General features: G+C 37.2%; 1 protein-coding gene across 1 annotated transcript; it reads right to left on the reverse strand.

Annotated features, from left to right (window-relative positions):
* Window positions 1-11,235: 11,235 nt before the first annotated feature.
* Window positions 11,236-13,596, reverse strand: LOC129722526 (acidic mammalian chitinase-like). Its single transcript, XM_055676013.1, has 4 exons — window positions 13,500-13,596; window positions 12,581-13,434; window positions 12,402-12,524; window positions 11,236-12,336 (listed from the first exon to the last, which is right to left on the reverse strand). Exons 1-4 carry the CDS (start codon window positions 13,564-13,566, stop codon window positions 11,785-11,787), a joined length of 1,596 nt encoding a protein of 531 aa, XP_055531988.1. The 5' UTR covers window positions 13,567-13,596; the 3' UTR covers window positions 11,236-11,784.
* Window positions 13,597-21,335: the final 7,739 nt, after the last annotated feature.

Below are 21,335 nucleotides of genomic sequence, written 5' to 3' on the forward strand. Positions count from 1 at the left end.
CGCTGACTGGAACACTGGCTATGCCTTATCGCGATAGCGGATTCGTGGTTTGGCGGGAATGCGGGTCCTTCGGCGTCTTCCTTCCTTGGCTCGATCGATGGGCCACGGACGATACCGTATTGGCTTCACCGAGAAGGGTCCTCTTTTACGGTTAGGGCCGGTCGCCCGAGGATTAAGCTGGCTCGTCGCTGCCCGAACTCTTTTACGCTTAGGCGTAGGCGGATTTCACCACCTAGGCCGACTCGTGCGAAGTGAGGAACAGACGATCGAATATGGATTCGATGAAATAGCAATAAAAAGGTCCTGAATATGTTTGCCTTGCTTAGCGCAACAATCTGCTCACTTTACTTAGCTTCCTTCTTGCAACTTTTCACTCACTTGTTACTCACACGAACGCCGCGGTACTTCTGACCATTTGGCGGTTTTTCAATTCCTGATTCCCCTCCTTTTGCCACCCACCATTTTCTTCCCTTTTCCTGAATTCAATTATGCCCACCCCCTCAGGGTTGTATTTTGCTGAGTGTGTATAACAGTTCCGCGTTTAGCTTGGCCCATTTTAACCTAACAATTTTTGTGTTTGTGTATCTTACTAACCTAACTAATAACATTATTTTTATTTTTATTTACTAATCCTACTAACAAACTACATGAAAATAAATTAGAAACACAATAGTTACATATAAACATACAGCACATTTAAAAAAAAACACTAAGGACAATTTGTAACAACGGTTACAAAATTCAACTGATAAAACACAATTTAAACTAAAAAGTCGGTAAATCACAACAGCCTCAGCTCTCAAAATTCATACCTATGATATAATCAATTATCGACCCGCAACATCTAACAGATGTATCCCAGGGTCTCCCTTTCCTACTAAAATTTCCCCTCTCATGTAACATTTATGAGAGCACGTAGAGTTCTCTGCGTTTCTCTTAAGTAAATGTTGGACTAACATTCCTTTTACGTTCCCCAACAGTTGCAAGGACGTGGCCAGGGCGGTAACAGTTCTCTTGAGACATCTGACCTTTGTTTAGTAACATTTAATTAGATCCCAAATTTCATGTTATTGCTCAGGGACGAAGGTAATTTGTTCTCGTAAACAGAGTATTGTTGCTAGCACCAACTACGAAGTTTTGCAGCTGTTTATGCTATGCTATTTAACCTTTACTTGGGATCCCTGTATTTTTGATCATTAGAAGCATTTTTCGCCATTCTGAGCTGAACATGCGTTCAGTTTATTTTATGTATTTTCTCAACTCCGCCTGCAATGGGTCTTTTAGTGCTCGTACGAATGGACCTGAATTATTGAGAACCAAAGCAGAGGGCCCAAAGCCCCTGTAAAGGATGGTTGTAATAGCTAATATCCATGGCTATTACATAAAAAGAATGGATAAACGTCTTAGGGAACATTCATAAATGCCGTAGCATTCGAGGGGGAGGAGGGGGTTTGAAGTTTTGCGACAAAAGGTGATGAGGGGGAGGGTGGGAGGTCAAGCCAAGCTACGTAGCATATATGAAACTATGAAAAAATCTGGTTTTTTTTCTAATTGTTTTTTTTTCACTGTTTTGTATGTTTTGGGATATTTTTATTACTTCTTTGTCCTTTGGTGTTCATTTATGACACAAGGTATGTTTTTGATAATAAAAAATAATATCATGTGGGTGTAGGGGGGGGGATTGTTATAAAGCTACGAAATTATCTAGAGGGGGGTCCTGATTTTGTGAGAATATGCTACGAGGGGAGTGTCAAAAAACCCTTAAAAAAGCTACGTCATTTATGGATGTTCCCTTAACTAGGGTGTCAAGTGACGCGTGCCGACGGATTAATGGAGGGGGTGGGGATTAACAAATGATGCCCATCAACACCTCTGCCAAGGCTCTGACGCATTTGACCTATATTTCCCTAGCTTCTTATGGACACAATACAAACAAAATAAAGAATTTCAACAAAAATACGCAACAGGAGACGGAGGAAGTGGTCGAACGAACGGTCGATCAGGAGATGGAGGCAGGGCTTAACCTTGGTAGTGTTTCGCTACAAGGATGCCCATCTGCCCTCTCTATGATCCTGGGTTCCCCAAAGGAGACAGATGCAGACGCACCTTCTAGTCTACCTGCTTCCCGCAAGAGAAGAGCTAATCGTCTTTTTAACGCACAAAAGCGCAGGAACGCGGTATACCTGAAAACAAGACCATTCGAGAGATGGAGCCAGAATGCCCACTCTCCGTCACAGAAGTTGATCGTTCGGCGAGCACGAAATCTCAGGTCCGCAATGGGGTGGCCCTTTGCTACCGTCGGTTACTTTTACTTGACCTGTACCGACAATGAAACGGTAATGTGGCTGGAGAAGACCATCTCAGACCTAACTCCCTGGGAAGAAGCCCAACTAACCTGCCGAAAGCGATCTTGTTCGCAGGGTATTTTTCAAACAATATGGACACTTCGAACGAGAAGATATTGCGATTCACCTAGAATCAGAACGACGGTATCTCTGCACTGGAGTGGTGCGTAAGGAATCGCAAGGTAGCAGGGAAAACCGTCGAACTTTTTCTGAAGATCAATGAACAATCCGCCGACCGAATCACCGAGTACTGCTTCTTATTAAACTGCATATTAGGTAAGGCTCACATGCGCCTGGTAGGCTGATCGACGACCAATATACGGGAGTAAACTTCTGTTGCGACGAGATGGTACATGCAGAACGATCAGTTCAGTCATTAACAAATACTCAACGCAATGTCGTTAAGAAATTGAAGGTACAGACGGAACGTCCAGTTTCGTCATCACCACCTGCTCAACCCTGCGATGAAAGTTAAGGTTCTGCAGACGGCTAGTAACAGCTTGAGGCCTCAACTACTCCCCATTTACAAACTCGTGAGTCAAAAAAAGGTTCCGTAACGTAACGTAAAACATTAATTTGTATTGTGCCGTGTCCAATAAATGTTGTGTGAACAAAAAAAAAATCAAATAAATCAAAACTACCATAAGAAAGACAGCTTTTGCTTCGAGAGATTGAAGGAAATATTTTCCAGAAAATATAATAGAATTTGATTAGATTTAGGTCTTTATCTGTTTTATTATTTTAAATATTGCGAAGAATTGAGGTGTTACATATACAGACCCTGTTAGATTTTGACAACACTCATGATTTTTTTTTCTATTTCTCAAGTGACCTATAACGACCTAGACCCTCGATATGGCCACTAATGGGCTACTTTGCGAATTTCAAATCGTTATTGATTTCGCTTGATGAGTTTTGGTTCAATAATCCAGGAGTATTCGGAACAACATCGAAACAGGCCAGCTTGTGGTTCGATGTACTGCATTGATCATGGCCATTATATTACAGAAATATGTTCCGGCCATAAATTCGAAACCGGTTGATCAATCCTCATCGGCAATTAAAAACTATAATCTCTTGCTTTTTGAGGCTGTTGAGTAAGAATTGGTTGAAGGAACGACGAGAAAACTGCTAAAAACGAACTACCTAAACAAAACGGGGCATTGTTGTTACAATTTTGAACAACCCCGAAACTCCAAACACCCGGAAGGCAAAAGTACATTATAGAAATACAGAAGAAAAAAAAAGTTAAAGGGTATGTGCTTGAGTGCACAAACGTAGGCTTGACGTGGGACTATTGTGGGTGCAAAGATTTAATTCTGCAATAGCCATAGTATATAACACACACCAAACGTACAAATACCATACACAACAATCCATGAACAAAAAAAAACACATACACCTGTCATAAACCATAGCATACCAACTAATAGAAAAAATAATTAACTTGTTGCCTATAAAAGTATTCTGTCGTAAATAAATTTATCTCGGATGAATGCATTTTTGCACACACATGTTATACACACATACACGTTTTACACACACGCTATATACACACACAACTCACAACCACACGCTTCTCGGACACACCCACGTTACTTACACACACACACGCTACTCACACACACACACGCTACTCACACACACACACACACACACACACACACACACGCTACTCACACACACGCTACTCTCACACACACACATACACACGCTACTTACACACACACACACACATGCACACGCTACTCACACGCTACTCACACACACATACACACGCTACTCCCACACACACATACACACGCTACTCACACACACACACATACACACGCTAACGCTACTCAGTCACACACACTTGGTATACGACACACTATAACTACACAAATTACTATCGGCAGCATCCAAACGGCTTCCAAGTCTTCCAATGGCCCCTTCCAACGGGTTCCAATGGTCCCCAGTGCCGATCACGACCAGTTTCGGGCTGTATTCCAACAACGATATCTGAATTAGATTACCACTGGAGGGGTCCAACTCAGATCGAAGGGAAGCCGAAGCTTTACCGGATGATCTTCTCTCAACACGGAATGTCTTTTTATAGCGTCACTCAGCGTGGGGAACATGGGTGATTGGGGGAAGAACCAATCACGTGGAAGCATCTCTGCTCTCTAATCTTCGTCGCTTACGTTGCGTGATGAATGCGATGCCAATTGGCTGGCATTACTAGGCAATGACTGAATGCGTGAAATTATTTCGTCTTTTTTTTAAGTCTGCATTAGGGAAATATACTAATCGTATGAAAATGTATGTGGATATCCGACCTTCAAACTTTCCCGCAATTTTCACGGAGTAAAAAGAAAATGGTAACTAAAATTATCATGTTATACAAATCTTGTATATTTTAGCTTTCCAACGGTATATTAACTATTGAAATCGGAACAGTTGTTTGAGCGCTATTAGCATCTAAAATCTTCCATTCCGCCAACAAAAAATGTTACATGTTCAATACAGTTTTCCCAGAATGTACCTTAGTATAGTGAAGAAAGACGTAGTCCCACGTCATAACTCCGGATAATCGAGCCACGGATAATCGGGCCCCCGGATAATCGAGTCTCCGGATAATCGAGTCCGACCTGTAGTAATTTTTCGAAAATTAAGTTGCAACTTTTTTGGAATTTGATTATTTTCACAGAACAAATATGCAACTTCAAACAAAACTCTGCTGCAAATCCTAGCCCACGCTTTCTCATTCATTTCCTGCTGTTCTATCCTACATTGATTTTACAGTACATCGTGCAAACAGCTCGCTCCAATAGTTTGAACATGCATGAAAACCTATTCTTTTTTTTGCTTCAATAACCGGACAAAAAGGTGATCTTAAATCTATCAAAATCAAGTTAAGACAGGACCGCATTCAAGAAATTTTTTAGGCAGAAATATCAGTAACAATTCACAATCATCGTTGACAGAAAAAAATAAACTAAAAATCTTTCAACCATTCAAACATTGCTTAACAAATTTACATGGATCGTACACCGCGCGACTGTTGAAACCGTTTTAACCAGTTATTAGAATTACTTTAATATTTAGATTAGAGTTGGAAACCGCGTTTCTCGACTAACGACAATAATTTTTTTCTCGTACCGTTTACTATACCTCATATTGCGCGTAATGCATATCAGACGCGCTATACACAGTACTGCTTGCTACATTAGGTACAATTAAAAAAAAGATTTTCGTTTGTCAAGATATTCGGTTTTCGACTCGGGCCACAATAAAATTCATTTAAAAAATAAGTACAACAAAAACCTCGCACGTATGCGGGTGGTACTGTACGATTATCATGAAATGGCACAGTCGTTATACCAGTACCGGAGAGAACAAAGAATTCTCTCCGCAAAAGTACGGCGAGGGGCCGAACAGTTTTTTTGCTTTTTGATTTTGTATGAGGACAAGAGAGTCCGAAATAATTCTTCACCACGGGCAGGTATAAATGGTAAGTATAATACAATTTTGAGTGTGAAATGCGTTCTCTCCACCGCTAGATGTCGATACCTAAAATAAAGAGATTTTGTCTCGTTTTTGGTTCTTTGGTTGAACAGATGTGTTATTTATTAATCAACCTTTTTTTTTAAATAGGAAATTAAATTAAATAGTAAATCAGTGCCTGTAAATGAGTAAGCCATGGACGTTTGGTGATTTGACGGTCCTCGGTAATTTAAGCGAGGTGTTGAAGTGAGTAACTCTAAAAAATCTTAGTTGTTTGACGTCGGGTTGACGTGGGCATAAGAAAGGTTTAAAAATGCTGATAGGTGATGGGAAATAGGTTTTCACGCATCTTTGAGTGACCTCTTATATCAATTGAAATACTACAAGGTATACAGCCCTAGGGGTTGTATGAAATGGTGACGTAGGACTAAATATTTAATATATACTTTTACGAACTAATTTCATTTTTTGTCATATTGACTTACATTTTAAGTTTTAGTAAAGCGGGCAATATATGTAGTTTCGCGGGAATGCGTAGATGAACGGGAATAGAAGGTGTGACTAGAATTAGAAAAAAATTTCCCTCGTCCAGACGGAACCGATTCCATAATATTCAGTTAAAAATTCGTGCTACAGAACGCTGATAATCGCACCATGAATATTTTGAGTTGACTCGTATGCAGCTCTCGTTTCTCAATGTTGCGTACCTTTAACAGCTGCACTGCTCTCGCTTATGTGTAACAAACTAAACTGAAGCTGAATTTTCTACACGCAGTCTTTTGTATCGAGTTCAGAGCAGATTTTTGCAATTAAGGCGTGGCTACGTAGCTTCGAGAAAGAGGAACAAACCAAAACACCTTCGATACTACTGAGTGATTTTCATTAGCATCAAAAGAAAGGTTTTGCTTTCCCGATGCGCAAATCACTCTGGTTCTTAGATTAACTAATTTTCGTTTCTAACATTTGACTGATAACGGTGTTCGAGTGAACACAAACAAACAATTAAACCGGAAAATCACTCAATTTAGCAGTGCAAATTCTTGAAATGAGGGTTATATCTTGTTGTGATAAACTATTCATAGGTAACACTACCGTTTATATTTGGTGCGTCCTGGTCGTTATTGTGAAAATGATTATTTAGAAATAGATAAAAATTTCACACTAGTAGTAGTTGTGAAAATTTTCATAACTTTTATCTTCATCATCTTATAGTTCTGAAAAGAACCGATTTCATAATCTTCAGCTCGAAATGTAGCTACAGAATGCTGATGATCACACCACCACCGGTAGCATCGATTATTTTGTTGGCCGCGTATAAAATTTGCTCTCCGCTGTGCCCTCCAGCAGCTGTGCCAGCAAAATATCCTGCAGCGTACGATGGTTATTGTTGCTGCCGTGTGCAGAATACAGGTAACATGCTCCGCGGTGCCTGGAAGTTGACTCGTATGCAGCTCTCGTTTCTCAATGTCGCAAAGCTTTAACAGCTGCACCGCACTCGCTATCGTGGAACAAACTAAACTGGAGCTGAATTTACCACACGCAATCTTTTGTATCGAGTTCAGCGTAGATTTTTACCATTAAGGCGTGGCCACGTAGCTTATAGAAAGAAAGAGAAACAAACCAATACATCTTCAATACTACTGAGTGATTTTCATAAGCATCAAAAGAAAGTTTTTGCTTTCCCGCTGCGAAAATCACTCTGGTTCTTAGATTAACTAATTTTCGTTTGTTATGTTTGACTGATAACGGTGTTCGAGTGAACACAAACGAACAATTAAACCGGGGAATCACTCAATTTAGCAGTGAAAATTCTTGAAATGAGGGTTATGTCTTGTTGTGATAAATTATTCATAGGCAACACTACCGTTTATCTTTGGTGCGCCCTGGTCGTTATTGTAAAAATGATTATTGAGAAATAGATGGACATTTCACACTAGGAGTAGTTGTGAAAATTCTCGTAACTCTTATCTTCAAGCATTTATAGTTCTAAAAAGAACCGATTCGATAATCTTCAGATCGAAATGTATGCTACAGAATGCTGATAATCACACCACCACCGGTAGCATCGATTATTTTGTTGGCCGCGTATAAAATTTGCTCTCCGCTGTGCCCTCCAGCAGCTGTGCCAGCAAAATATCCTGCAGCGTACAATGGTTATTATTGCTGCCGTGTGCAGAATACAGGTAAGATGCTCCGCGGTGCCTGGAAGTTGACTCGTATGCAGCTCTCGTTAATCAATGTCGCAAAGCTTTAACGGCTGCACCGCACTCGCTATTGTGGAACAAACTAAACTGAAGCTGAATTTTCCACACGCAGTCTTTTGTATCGAGTTCAGCGTAGATTTTTACCATTAAGGCGTGGCCACGCAGCTTAGACAAAGACAAACAAACCAAAACACTTTGTTGATTCAAAATATGTAGGCAGTGGAATTTATTTCGTCCATGTTATTGTTATCTGTGCTTGGGAAGCAAGCCAAGAACAAGGGAAATGTATGGGAAAGCTTGACCTTGGAACTTTTCACCTTTTTCCACCATTAAGCAGTAAAGCAACAATGTTGAACATAATATCAAAAAATTGTTACACATTTTATCTATCCACCGAAATATAAATGACTAAGATGCATTAAGTCGTTCGCTTGCTATAACCGTTTGAAATCTGACGCAACATTTGCCAGTTTCATTTTCATTTTCACAAAGTGTAATCTAGTATAGAAAATAAAGACGTAGTCCTACGTCAAAAAAAATATTTTGCTTCTGAAAATATTTTTTTAATTGGCATAAGAAAGGTTTAAAAATTCTGATAGGTAATGGAAAATAGATTTTCGCGCATCTTTGACATTCTTGCATAAATTTAAAAAATTTTTTTTGCTTCGATATAACGTAACTCGATATAACGTAACGAAAATAAAAATAAAGTTGCCTTCAATCGAGGTATGACTGTACTTCTAATTTCAATAGGACATTCGAAAAAATGTTCAATGCTAAGAGATGACGCTGTAGTGGTAGTGGTAGTGGTAGTAAAATCGAAATTTCAACGAGCATTTTGCTTAATGGTAACCCTTTTTTCTATTATTATAACTATATAGTACTTACCTTTACTATATGCAGTGTATTTTCATCAAAAAACTTGATTGTCCTATACAACTCCATTGAATCAATGAAGGGAGTCACTGCAGGTTTTCATGAACACGCACTTGTGTGGGTCTACATGTATAACCGAACAAAAAACATCGGAATCCAAAAACGAGGAGTACAGCGCCCAATGACTCAATTCTGCTCTCTCAAAGGTTGTTCACGGAAGCTTCAATTAAGCTCTTTTGAACCTACGGGGTCTCAAAAATCAGATGGGATCATTATGCCCCAACTGATACATATTTTCCACTCAAGCTTCATCCTATGTTCTAGTTCCAGTTAGCGGAAAGGCAAAGTCAATTTCATACCGAAGGTAGGAAGAAAAGACCAAATTACCCGGCAGAAAATACAAAACACTACCTAAGTTTAAAAGGCCCATACTACCGTTATTCGCATAATATTCCTATGTGAAATCAGCGAGTCGTATGTAAATTTTGCGAGAATGGGTCCATTTCGGCATGTTTTTCAAGAATAGCCCAAAAAAAGTAAGGTTTGATTCCCCCAACCTCGATTTTAATGGCTACTCTTGTAGAGTATGCCAAAATGGACCCATTTCCGAAAAAAAACAAGAAAACATAGGACTTTTACATAGGACTGTTATGCGAATAGCGGCAGCATAAGCCTCACATCTACACTCCTGAAGTTAATGAAGAAAATTGCAGATAGCTATATCCGCAATAAGTTCCTCAAGAACTCACCACTACAAAAAAAAAACAGCGCGCTTACCAATCTCCAGAAAAATCCAGAAAACTGCTCTTCATGACATAGTTAACGAAAAGTTGCTGAAGTATCAAGAGACGGCTCACTGCGCTTTTCTTGATATTGGAGGCGCTCTTGATAATATATCCCATGCTTCGATCAAAACAGCTCTCTTGAAGAGGTGAGTTGGTAACACTACAATAAGCTGGATTCGGAATAGGCTTTCGAGCAGAGAAATCACTGTTACGTTGGGAGATGGGAGATCAATCACCGTCTCGGCAAATAAAGGCTGTCCACAATGGGGATCGCTTTGGTCGCAGGTGGTCGATGCACTATTAAAAACCTCATAATTCGCGGAAGATATGACGTAACAAATTAAGGTTTGGCAAAACCTGAGAATTGAAACCACAATTGGCTTTCTGGCCCTACATAACCATTGCACGGCCAAGAATTACCTACGGAGCTCTCGTGTCGTGGCCAAAGGTAAATGAAGTGACAGCCCAAGTGAAGCTCGATAAAGTTCAAAGACTAGCCTGTCGAGAATTATCATAGTCTCAACTTTTAATCGCGACTTTTTATCTGCTCACGATAGGGGATGCCCTTTCAGTGGTACGGTACACGGTGTCCGAATTTCGATTATTATCGAATTTTCATGTACCTCTAATTTTTTTTTCGCAGGAATGTTGCCAACTGGATAACAATCAAGGATCGGAAAGTTAAAAAATATTTCAACGGTGATTTTTTTGAAAAATTGAATTTATTTATTTGAAAGACGTTCAGCGCAAAAAAAAATTAAAATGTAACAATTTTTGTGGGAATGCAGGAAAAACGTACGGGAATCCAGAGAACAAGTTTGTCTTTATGTTTTCGTAGAGAAAATTTCCTTAATATTCAATCTTAGTCGGATTAGGTAAATAAATTCATTAAAAAACATTTTTCCTTTGAAAAATCCAAAGTTATTTATATTTAAGTATCTTCATTGTAGTCGTGGACGTGCACATCTCGATGCTTCAGACTTTGTTCGAAAAGATTTAGAATTAGATCACACTCCAATTAACTTTGGACTTTCAGTACACCCCCAGATAACAACTTCCGCACAAAACACTAGGATACTTTTTATCATTTTCGTTATTCATAGGCAGAAAGTGAGAAAAGAGCATTTTCTTCCACTGCTCGCCTATTCTCTTCGTAGATTTGGTTATTTTGAAGCACAAGGTGCAAACCAAATCTTACACTTCTCGTGGTCAAGCTTCATGATTTATTCGTAAAGTTTTTGAAATGAAGTGACATTGCACTATCCTCAAACGCATTGGTTGCTGTGATTTCCTGTGGTTAAATCACAGACAAACAGAGGTACCTTGAAATTTATATTCATGGATCAAAATAACAGTCAATTCAAATGAGTTTCAATTACGCGGAATATTCCCGCCGCAGCGGAGGTGCACATCAGCCCTTTTACCTTTGAACTCAGTAGACAGTCGCGTGCCGTGCTGCCAGAAACAGCAGAAAGGCTGAAAGTTTATCCTTTGTGGATTATGTCCAGTAAGTGTCGCACAAATTAATCGGAACCCCATTTTTTTGGAATTTTGTATGGAGTGGTACGTCTGTTTGTCTGTGGTAAAATGACTGACTTAATTGCTAAATTTTTAAAATTAAATTTCACTGCACTACCCTCAAATGCACTGGTTGCTGCAAATGTTAATATGACTGACAATTTTCCGCTAGGCCGGCCGATCTTGGGAAATTCGATTTTTCAATAATTTGCCTTATATACGTGTGATCTACATACTGAATGTTTATGGTCGATACTAGGAATTTCCTAAATAAAATTACCAGATGAAAGTGAAATTGTTTATTTTTTACCAGTTTTCTGATGTGTTTGAGATCTCTTTTAAGTAAAAAATTTTTTTTATTATTTTTACTACGTAACTTGAAAGCTGACTTGCATGCAGGTCCTTGCGCGATTTGTCATTGCGCATTTAACCCGGGTCTTTTTGATATCAGTGCTTGAGAGCAGTTCGGAATAAAAAAATGCTTGAATGTATTTTTTTATGCCATGATGTATACAGTTTATTTCAATATTGACAAAGAAAAAACTAAATCAACAAGCTCTATACGACTCTTCAGGAACATTTCACATTAGCTGGATAGTCACAAGCTATTATTTGCGGTGAAAAGTACAACCCATTTGGGCATGTGAAATCGTATCGGCTTGTACCTACACAGTGATAGAATTTAGTGCAATCAATAGGGTCTCTAAAGTATCCCGTTGTTGTGCAAACAAACGGTCTGGAAGCAGAAGTGTTGGTCGTCGTGGCAGAAGCTTTTGTTGTTCTTATCGTTGTGGAAGATTTTTCAGTTGTAGAAGATTTAGTCGTTGCAGGAGTTGTAGAAGTTGTTGTTGACGTTGTAGACATTTTTACAGTTGTAGTAGGTTTCGTTGTTGTAGAAGTAGTTGTTACCGTTGTCGATGGTTTTACAGTTGTACTTGTAGTTGTAAATTTACCAGTTGTAGTTGTAGGTTCAACGGTTGTAGTGATCGATGATGTGGACCCTAGACAATCCTTTAGAGCTGCAGTCAATTCGAACTTTGAACCACATTTACCTAGAAAATCGTCCGTATCGATTGACCAAAGCATAGCACCTGCTAAACCGTATGTTTTCACCAAATCACACTAAAAAAAATGGTTGGAGTAAAGAGGAATCTGAATTATCATATCGAAAATATTAGTAATTCTACCTTTGCCAAAAAACTTTTGACGTTGTCATATCCAACCCATTGGTTACCGTTGTATGCATACGGCACCATTTGCACATTGTCCCAAACAACGGTCCAACCACCAGCTTGGATTTTTTCACAGATCTGAAAAATGTCTAATGTAATTTTTCAACAAATTCAATAGCGGTATGTATGCAAACCTCATTGTAACCTAGATAACCTGCTTCTTGTGTGTAGGGGCCCGCAGTTCCAGCACCGGAAACCGGTGCACCCACTGTCGTTTGTTTTGTATCCTTTAACGTGAAAGTTCTGCCGTACAACGCCATTCCCAGGTTCAGCTTGTTCGCCGGTGCTCCTTGAGCCAACCAGTATTTGACACTGCTCTCTACATTCAGTTCTTTTTGTGTCGCTGTTATATCATTAGATCCAGCATATAGCGGAGCATTGAATCCCGTTACACCATCGTAAGAACCATGAAAGTCGTATTCCATCAAATTTATGTAATCGATGTTATCAGAAACCTCGGAAATATCGTACGATAAAGCGGCCGAACTAGCGGAAGCTGCTACAGCCACAGTCAGCAGTAGACCGTATTTCTTCAACTCACTGTTCAGTTCTTTAAGCATAAGAACAAAATTAGCTTTATCAACAGATGCGTCGCCATCGCGCTGGGCCGGATATTCCCAGTCTATGTCGATCCCATCGAATCCGTACGTTTGGCAAAATGTTCTCGCTTGTACAGCAAACTTGCTTCTTAGAGTGGCACTTTTGGCAATAGTTGAAAACTTTGCAGATCCGAAGTTCCATCCGCCAATGGCAGCTATCGTTTTTAGTGCTGGATTCTGCTTCTTCAGGTTGTTAAAGTGCTGGATGAAATTCAACCCTGATGGTAAATCCAACCAGCTGTCCAGGATGGCAACCGTTCCATCGGTGTTGGCGCCAAAGAAGGCATAGTTTAGATGGGTGCATAGGGTAGGATCAATATTATTCACAGTGAACTTTCCGGACCCGGTGCGGTAGTTCGCCCAAGTTCCAAGGTAGCAAACCACATTTTCTGCAAAAAACAGACGAAAATATTATGAATAGTTTAAAAAGATCGGTAAAGATAAGTTGTTATACTCCCGGACAAAACAGTTTGTTTAATCAGTACGAGGTAGAGTATTGAAATAATACTCAGTCTAGCCATTTTGCTGGAAACCGTGAGTTTTCCATTACAAAGCGTTTACTGCTGTTTTTCTTCAATTGTGTCTGTTTTATATTGCGTCGGTTCAAAAAGGTTGTTTGCGAAAAACACCTGTATTTGTTTGTATCGAAAAATGGGTTGCAAGTACAGTTCGTGGAATTCTGTTTTGAGCTAGCCTGTTAATATTTGCAACATCAATTCAGGTATCAGGAAAGGTGGTTGAAAAGCCATGGCTCACAACGGTACGTTCCCGTCACAAGGATTTGTGCCTAACCGTAAAAACCATCATATCATACTTCATAGGAAGTATTAAGAGAGGAAGAGGAAAGGGGGGAAAAATGGGTTCTCTTTGGAGGTGCTATATTCTGCTATCGGGATTTGATTCTCTTATCATTTTTAGTTTATTATTAGTTCACAGGACAATTGTGGGGATGACGACAGGAACTCCTGTAACGCGTGGGACAAGTCGTGGACAACTACATACTAAATAAAAGAATTTTTGAAAAGATCCTTCTGATCCTTAGTTGCTAATTTTAAATGACAAGTTTGGCCAAGTTTGTTTGGTCACAAGAATCAAGATTCGTCCACAAACTGATAAAGCAGAAGGATAGATCTCTCCTTTTACAAGACTCAGGAATAGGCACCGTCGTGGGCTCAGACCACGCGAAATTATTTGATGCTCCATTTCAGTCAGCCAAGCTCTTTGACAACTGGTTGAATATCAGAACAAAGGTAGATTATTCGTCCAATTATGTTTTGTTGGAGGGCTTATAGCTCTCCACACATAATAGCAAAGATTCTAGATTGGGAAACTGTAAAATTTAGAGTCGAATATGATTCCAAGGTGAAAGAACGCCCATTCGGGGCCGTTCTTTATAGCGATGCATACGCCCGTCTTGACGATGAGCTCAAAAAAAGTTGAATTTTTATACTTCCGGGTAAAACAGTTTGTTTAATCAGTACAAGATAAAGAATTAAGGCTATACGAATATGTCATTGGAAACTGTGCATTTTCAATGCAAACCTTTTTTTGTCGTGTCTTCTCAATTGTGTCAGTTTGAACAGGTTGTTTGCGAAAAACATCTGCGACTTTTTTTGTATCAAATCATGAATAGCAGTTCGCGAAAATTTGTTTTGAGTTACGTAGTGAATATTTGCTACATTAATTCAAAAGCAGCTTTATAATTTGTGAATATCTATAAGGGGGTCCCAAAATAAAATTTTCTCAGATCGTCTGGGGGCTCAATCGGAAAATTATTGGTTATCTGCCGTAATATCGCAGACTGACGTAAGCGCCATTTTTTCAAACATGGGGTTCTTATGTCAATTTGTTCGTTATTCGAAGACCCATCTTTTGGTATCTTTCTTTTAGTAGTTACTTATTCGTACGTTGCATAAAATCAAGAAAACATAATGATGTATGCACCATTTCAACACAAAAGTGACAAGTAGCCCGTTCGATTTTGAGCCGTATTGAAAAACTGATCGAATGGATGTACGTCATAATGTTGTACCACGGCAGTTATGGTGTAACAAAAAACTTTTGTATGGCGACAACTCTGGAAAATCTTCAGTCGACGTGCTTATTTGAGTTTTATAAAAAAATCAATTTTTCACGTTTTTATTTTTCAAATTTTTTCATCACTTGGAAATCCTACAAAATCGAACCGAAAATATTTTTTGCACATCCCTAAAATCCAAACTGAGAGAAAAAATGTTACGGCTTGTAGCGGCTCGAATTTCGTTGTTTCAAATATTTTATCTTCTCTAGAAATTTTTAATTTTGGTGTTTTTTAAAAAGAAACCTTCGAAAAAAGTGCTAATCTTTACGATAATAACCATCCTATACCACAAAAAGATGGGGAATTTTATGACGAAAAACTTTCTAAACGACACAAAAATCCTATTTTGATCCGTGTTTGAGCTATTCAAGTTTTATTTTGGGAAGAATATTGTAAAATCTGATAATAATCTTATTTTGACGTGAAATTGATGCATAAGTTTCAAAATAATTCAAAATGCAAGTTTTTGTTTAAAATTTAATATTGAGTGATCATTATGGTGATAACACATCGATACATAACAAATACCAGAATTCAGTTTTTTGAAAAACGTGAACATATTCGCACTATTTGAAAACGAAGAGGGTAATGTTACTCAAGCGAGGAGTCAAATTGACGCAGACTATCTTTCTAGGGTTAGTGATGTGAAGTTGTAGCTTTTCTCAGCTGCTGGCAAAATCAGAAATTGTCTCTTTGAACCCATGCTCGAGACAAAAAGAAAACCATTTATTATACACTGTCCTTTCACAATCCGGAACCTGGAGATCGCACTAATAATTAAAAATTTGATAAAGACAAAATATAATACATAAATTTCTAAATTCGTGTGTGTTTGTGAGCGTTTGTGTGTGGATTTGTAATAAAACACAATGATTCATTTTTCCACATTCACTTCACAGAGAGTAACATATAAATTAAACTAGAGCTACTAAACCATACAAATAACATACTTAAGTCAATTTGGAGAGTTAAGTCAGTGGTGAATTATCATAATTGTAACAACACCAACAAGTATATTTTGGTATAAAATGATTTGGGCAAGTTTTTGGATAAATTTTGATGATATTGCATGAATCAAATAAGAATTATATTGAAATTCATTAACTAATACACTAAAATTGAGTTTTCTCAGGATCCGGTCGGTGGATTTTTTTTTTAAATTTAACCAGAGGTGTAAAATGACCTCAAGAATTGACCGCTACACTTGGATTTAATGGACAATTTTTTTTCATAATAATGGTCTAGCGGGGCACCGTGATCCAGTCTAATAAGGCGAGATGCTAGTTGCAAAACACCTCAAACGTTCTTTAAAAAGAATTTGATGGGCTTTTCGGCTGTAATCAAAATAAGGAAGCAATAAAACTTAACCTAAGGACATAATGCATGACCATTGTAAAATGATTTTTTTTACAGGGGGGGGGGGATTTGTTTGTAATAATTTATTTATGTACTAAAATATCTATTCAGAATTAATATTGTGTGTTCTGCCACAGATGGTGACATTTCAACACTATTATTTATATATTTGTACGCTTTTTTATTTTATTGAATGTTATTAGCTTTCGCAGTTGAGTTAATGTAATTGTAGGAAAATTATTAAACTTACTTGTCAAGGAGAAAGAAATGGAATAAAACGAAACTTAAAATAAACTTAAAACTATCTTACTGACTATAAAGTGAGCCAATCGTTGCAATTGAGGATTGCAACGATTTTTGTCGGAATTTGTTGATAATTTGGCTAGACATATTTTCTAATATTTTTACATTAGTGTGCCTATGTAGCTCGTTCATGCTAAACCAGGGAGGACGCTTCAAAATCATTTTCGAAAGTTTATTCTGAATCCTTTGAAGTGTCTTCTTCCTGGTTGCACAACAACTTGCCCAGATGGGAATAAAATGATTTTAAAAGTCTATAAAGCTCATTAGATTCTTTCATTGCAACGGCCGTAATAAGACTAAATTGAATGTTATTGACAATGTTTGGGTGGAATGTTTGAGTCATTTGACACTTTTATGAAAGGTCAGATTGATTGATATCGTCTTTTACGAGTTAGGCAGTTTTAATTGACTATTGTGACAACTAAGACATGCTTTCTACTGAGGTGACGAGAGGGCTCAGTAAAGGAAATTGGTATAGTATTCATAAGATTGCGTTACCAACTTTCTCAAAGCCAACGCTCAACCAGTAGTTTGATATATGCGTGGTCGGAATTCAGACTTATTTACATTAATTTTTATTGTACAAACCGGATTATTAATCCAGTTTTCTCTTTTTTTCAAATGCGAGAAAAATCAAGAATTAGAGCAAACGAAGAATCAAGCAATTACCCTGAGAAACACAATCAAACAAAGGTCAATAAAAGTATGATTAAAGGTAACAAACATAAAACAGGGTAAGTAAAGGATTAAGGCACAGCAGGTATGTAAAAAAATTTAAAATAAGGTTATTATTGTTATTACTATCTATCAAATGTTTCATCTGACAAGAGTTTTAATGAATAAAAATATTTAAATATACATGCGGTTGGGAGGGGCTACCTTGAGAGGCCCTGGACGCAGACCGGCATACGTGACAAATATTACATAGCTAACATATATTACAAATGGACGAAATTTATTAACATCAACCACAGATACAACTATTCTTTTTGCCTTTCTCCTAGAAAGGTATAGCAATCACTGAAAAAACCAAAGGTATAAAAGTGCTCCAAAGGGTCGAATCTCGTATATCAATCGACTTAGTTCGACGAGCTGAGCATTTTCTGTATGTGCGTGTGTGTATGTGTGTGTGTATGTATGTGTGTGTGTGTGTGTGTGTGTGTGTGTGTGTGTGTATGTAACGGTCTCCCAATCCCATTCGATTTTCTCAGAGATGGCTGGACCGATTTTCATGAAACTAATTGCAAATGAAAGGTCTAGTTGCCCCATAAGACCCTATCGAATTTTATTGTAATCGGACTTTTAGTTTCGAGGTTATGTATCAAAATGTGAAAATCACAAAACTTCATTATCTCAAAAACTACACAACCGATTTGAACAAAATTGGTATCAAAAGAACGGGCTTGTTTTTTGAACTATTTGTAAAATATTTTAATAATGATTGGACATGTAAATTAAAAGTTATGCGAAGAAACGTGTTTCAAAGACTGTTAAAACTCACTCACTTTTCTCAGAGATGGCTGGACCGATTTTCACAAAATTAGTGTCATATGGAAGGTCTTGTTGTCCCATAAGACCCTATTGAATTTTGTTGTCATTGGACTTTACCTTGTCCATTATGTATAGTAATGTTAAATCAGGCCTTAAAAAGAAAGGTTTAGTTGCTTTATTAGTACCCATTTCATTTGATTTTAACACTGGTTGACAAAATCGAGAAAAATGCTGCTCTAAAGCTCACAATAGTTGCCCTAGAAAGAAAAAAATTTACAGGAAAAGCTAAAATTTTCCATTTTTTCTTAGTTTGACCTTCGGGGCCACACTTGTGTTGACCAGTGTAATCGGACTTTGATTAAAATACATTATGTGTTAAATTGTAAAAATATTGAAAGTCTATTATCTCAAAGATTACACGACTTTTTTAAAGAAAACAGGCGTCAAACGAACAGGTTGTTCCTCAAACTTACAAAGAATCAAAACCCATAGACTGTTTAAAACTACCTACTTTGATCAAAGTTCGAAATTAAGTCATTAAGATAGAAAAACTATTTATTTAGTACAAATATTACGTCAAATTTCAAATACTATGCTGCAATCATTCCTACAAATACAACATCAATATTCAATATTTGCCCATTCATTGGATGCCCATCAGATACGATCAGTAATATCAACTGCGTAAAAGAATTTCATTTTCACTGATAAGATCATTCAAATTAATGTAGAAGGCACAACATTTAATTGTAAATTATTTGAAATCTACTGACTAAAGTTGATATAAACAATCTAAATATTTATACGCAGTATCGGTATCGATTATACCACAATCAAAAACAAAATCGCATCATATATTTGAAAGAATTTAATAATATTTGCATGTATTTGTGTTAATGATTGTTCATATGTGTGTAATAACTTTTTCTATATCATATGAATCAGTTTTAAACCCTATGAGCTCTGTTTTTAATTATAACAAGGCTAATTGGGAAAGATACAAAACTCATATTGAGAGAAATTTCAATAATGAGCTTGATTTGCAAAACGAATTAAACATTGATTCCGCCTTGGAAGCATTAAAATGTGCAATTGTTGATGCCAGGAATTATTCTGTTCCAAAGGCTCAAGTGAAATTTGATTCACCAATAATTGACGAAAATCTTCAACTTCTAATTCGTTTGAAAAATGTCCGCAGACGTCAATATCAACGTTCTCGTGACCCTGTTTTTAAAATTGTTTATAAAGATTTACAGAAAGAGATTAAACATAGATATATTCTTCTGAGAAATCAAAATTTTGAGACTAAAGTTGAAAAATTGAAACCATATTCAAAACCCTTTTGGAAGCTGTCGAAGATTCTTAAGAAACTTTCAAAGCCTGTTCCAGTTTTAAACGATGGTGAACGTTTTCTTGTATCCAATGAACAAAATGCTCAAAGACTTGCTCAGCAGTTTGAGAGTGTTCATAACTCAAATTTGAATTTTGTGAGTCCAATTGAAAATGAAGTAACACGTCAATTTGATTTAATTTCTTCCCAGAATATTTAGTTAGAAAAATAAATAAAAAACAGGTTAGAATAATAAAAAAAACAGGGTAACTGATAGCAGTTTTTCCGGTCATCAAACAAAAATGCTCGCGGAAATTTCGATTTTACTACCACTACCACTACAGCGCCATCTCTTAGCATTGAACATTTTTTCGGACGTCCCATTGAAACAAACTTAAATAAGATTAAATCAATTATTAAAAATTTCAAGAATATCAAAGCGCCTGGTGACGATGGAATCTTTAACATATTTATTTAAATAACAACGCATGTTATTTGGTAATTTTCGGCTGTTTTCCAGACTCCGGAATTCGCCATCCTACAATTCGAAATGTTGTCTGAGGTCGATTTGTGGCATCAGTGCATCATAACAATTCCGGAAATACCCATATTGAGTAGTATTTGGTCATTTGCCGCTGTTTTTCATAAACCGGAAGTCGCCATCTTGGATTTCATAATGGCATTAGGGGACAGTGTTTGGCCTCTGAGCGTCATTCTGGTCAACTCACCGATTTATAAGCATTTGAAATTGGACATATTTTTCACTTTTTTCGGTTTTAGATTTTCCTTTCAAATCACTATGTAGCCGAACTTCCTGAGAGAAGTAATCTACTTCAGAAATTTGTCCTTAGTTCATAAGATACCCAAACTATAAGACACTAGATATACTGGCGCCAATTAACATTATATTGTATTGTGCCGTGTCAAATAAATGTTGTATGAACAAAAAAACCTAAATTAATCCACCTAGCGGTCAGACCCAGTCTTTCTCATTCAAACTTATTAGCCACATATCAAATTGTTATGAAGTTTGTTATTTGTAAGTTTGAGAGATGACTCGTTCGTATGACATTAGTTTTGTTCAAATAAGTCATGTAATCTTTGAGATAATAGCCTTTCGTTGTTTTATTAACAATTTAATACATAACGGTTGCTTAAAATCGATTATAATCAAATGAAATGGGAACGTATAGGGCAGCCAAACTTTGAAACCACGTGTTCAATCATAATTCATCAGTTAACCCTTAACTAGCCTGCTCATCTGATAGTAAGATTGATCAAATCGGTTGTGTAGTTTCTGAGATAATGAAGTTTCGTGATTTTCACATTTCGGTTTTAGTTTACGGTAAATCTCTGTCGTCTAAGGCAGAAGTTGCTTTGTCTGTATCGGAAGGTACGTATCATAAAGAAAGTTTTGTATTCTATTCATATATTTTTAAAATGAAATTCAGTTTTAATCCTGGAAAGAAAATCTTATTCTGGCGTTAAATTGATGCATTAATTTTAAACCATTTGAAAATCAAATTTTTGTTTAAAATTCAATAAATAGTGATCATTACTTGTTAACACATCGATACATAACAAATACCAGAATTTGGAAGAAAACTCAAAACATTTCTCAAATATGATCCAACAATCATACTTAGATTGCTGTCTTACAAAGATACGTTCTACAAACAGATAGGTACCTTGGTGGAATCAATCCTTACAAAAACTTCGGAAAAATTCCG

This window comes from Wyeomyia smithii, chromosome 2 (genome assembly GCF_029784165.1).
Source record: "Wyeomyia smithii strain HCP4-BCI-WySm-NY-G18 chromosome 2, ASM2978416v1, whole genome shotgun sequence".
Classification (NCBI taxonomy): Eukaryota; Metazoa; Arthropoda; class Insecta; order Diptera; family Culicidae; genus Wyeomyia; species Wyeomyia smithii.

Bases quoted from the DNA above. Each gene is read 5' to 3' on its own strand.
- LOC129722526 (XM_055676013.1), bottom strand. From the start codon at position 13,566: ATGGCTAGACTGAGTATTATTTCAATACTCTACCTCGTACTGATTAAA. The intron at 13,435-13,499 runs GTATAACAACTT...TGTTTTTTGCAG, and splicing joins ACAAACTGTTTTGTCCGGGA to AAAATGTGGTTTGCTACCTT. The intron at 12,525-12,580 runs GTTTGCATACAT...GACATTTTTCAG, and splicing joins GTTATCTAGGTTACAATGAG to ATCTGTGAAAAAATCCAAGC.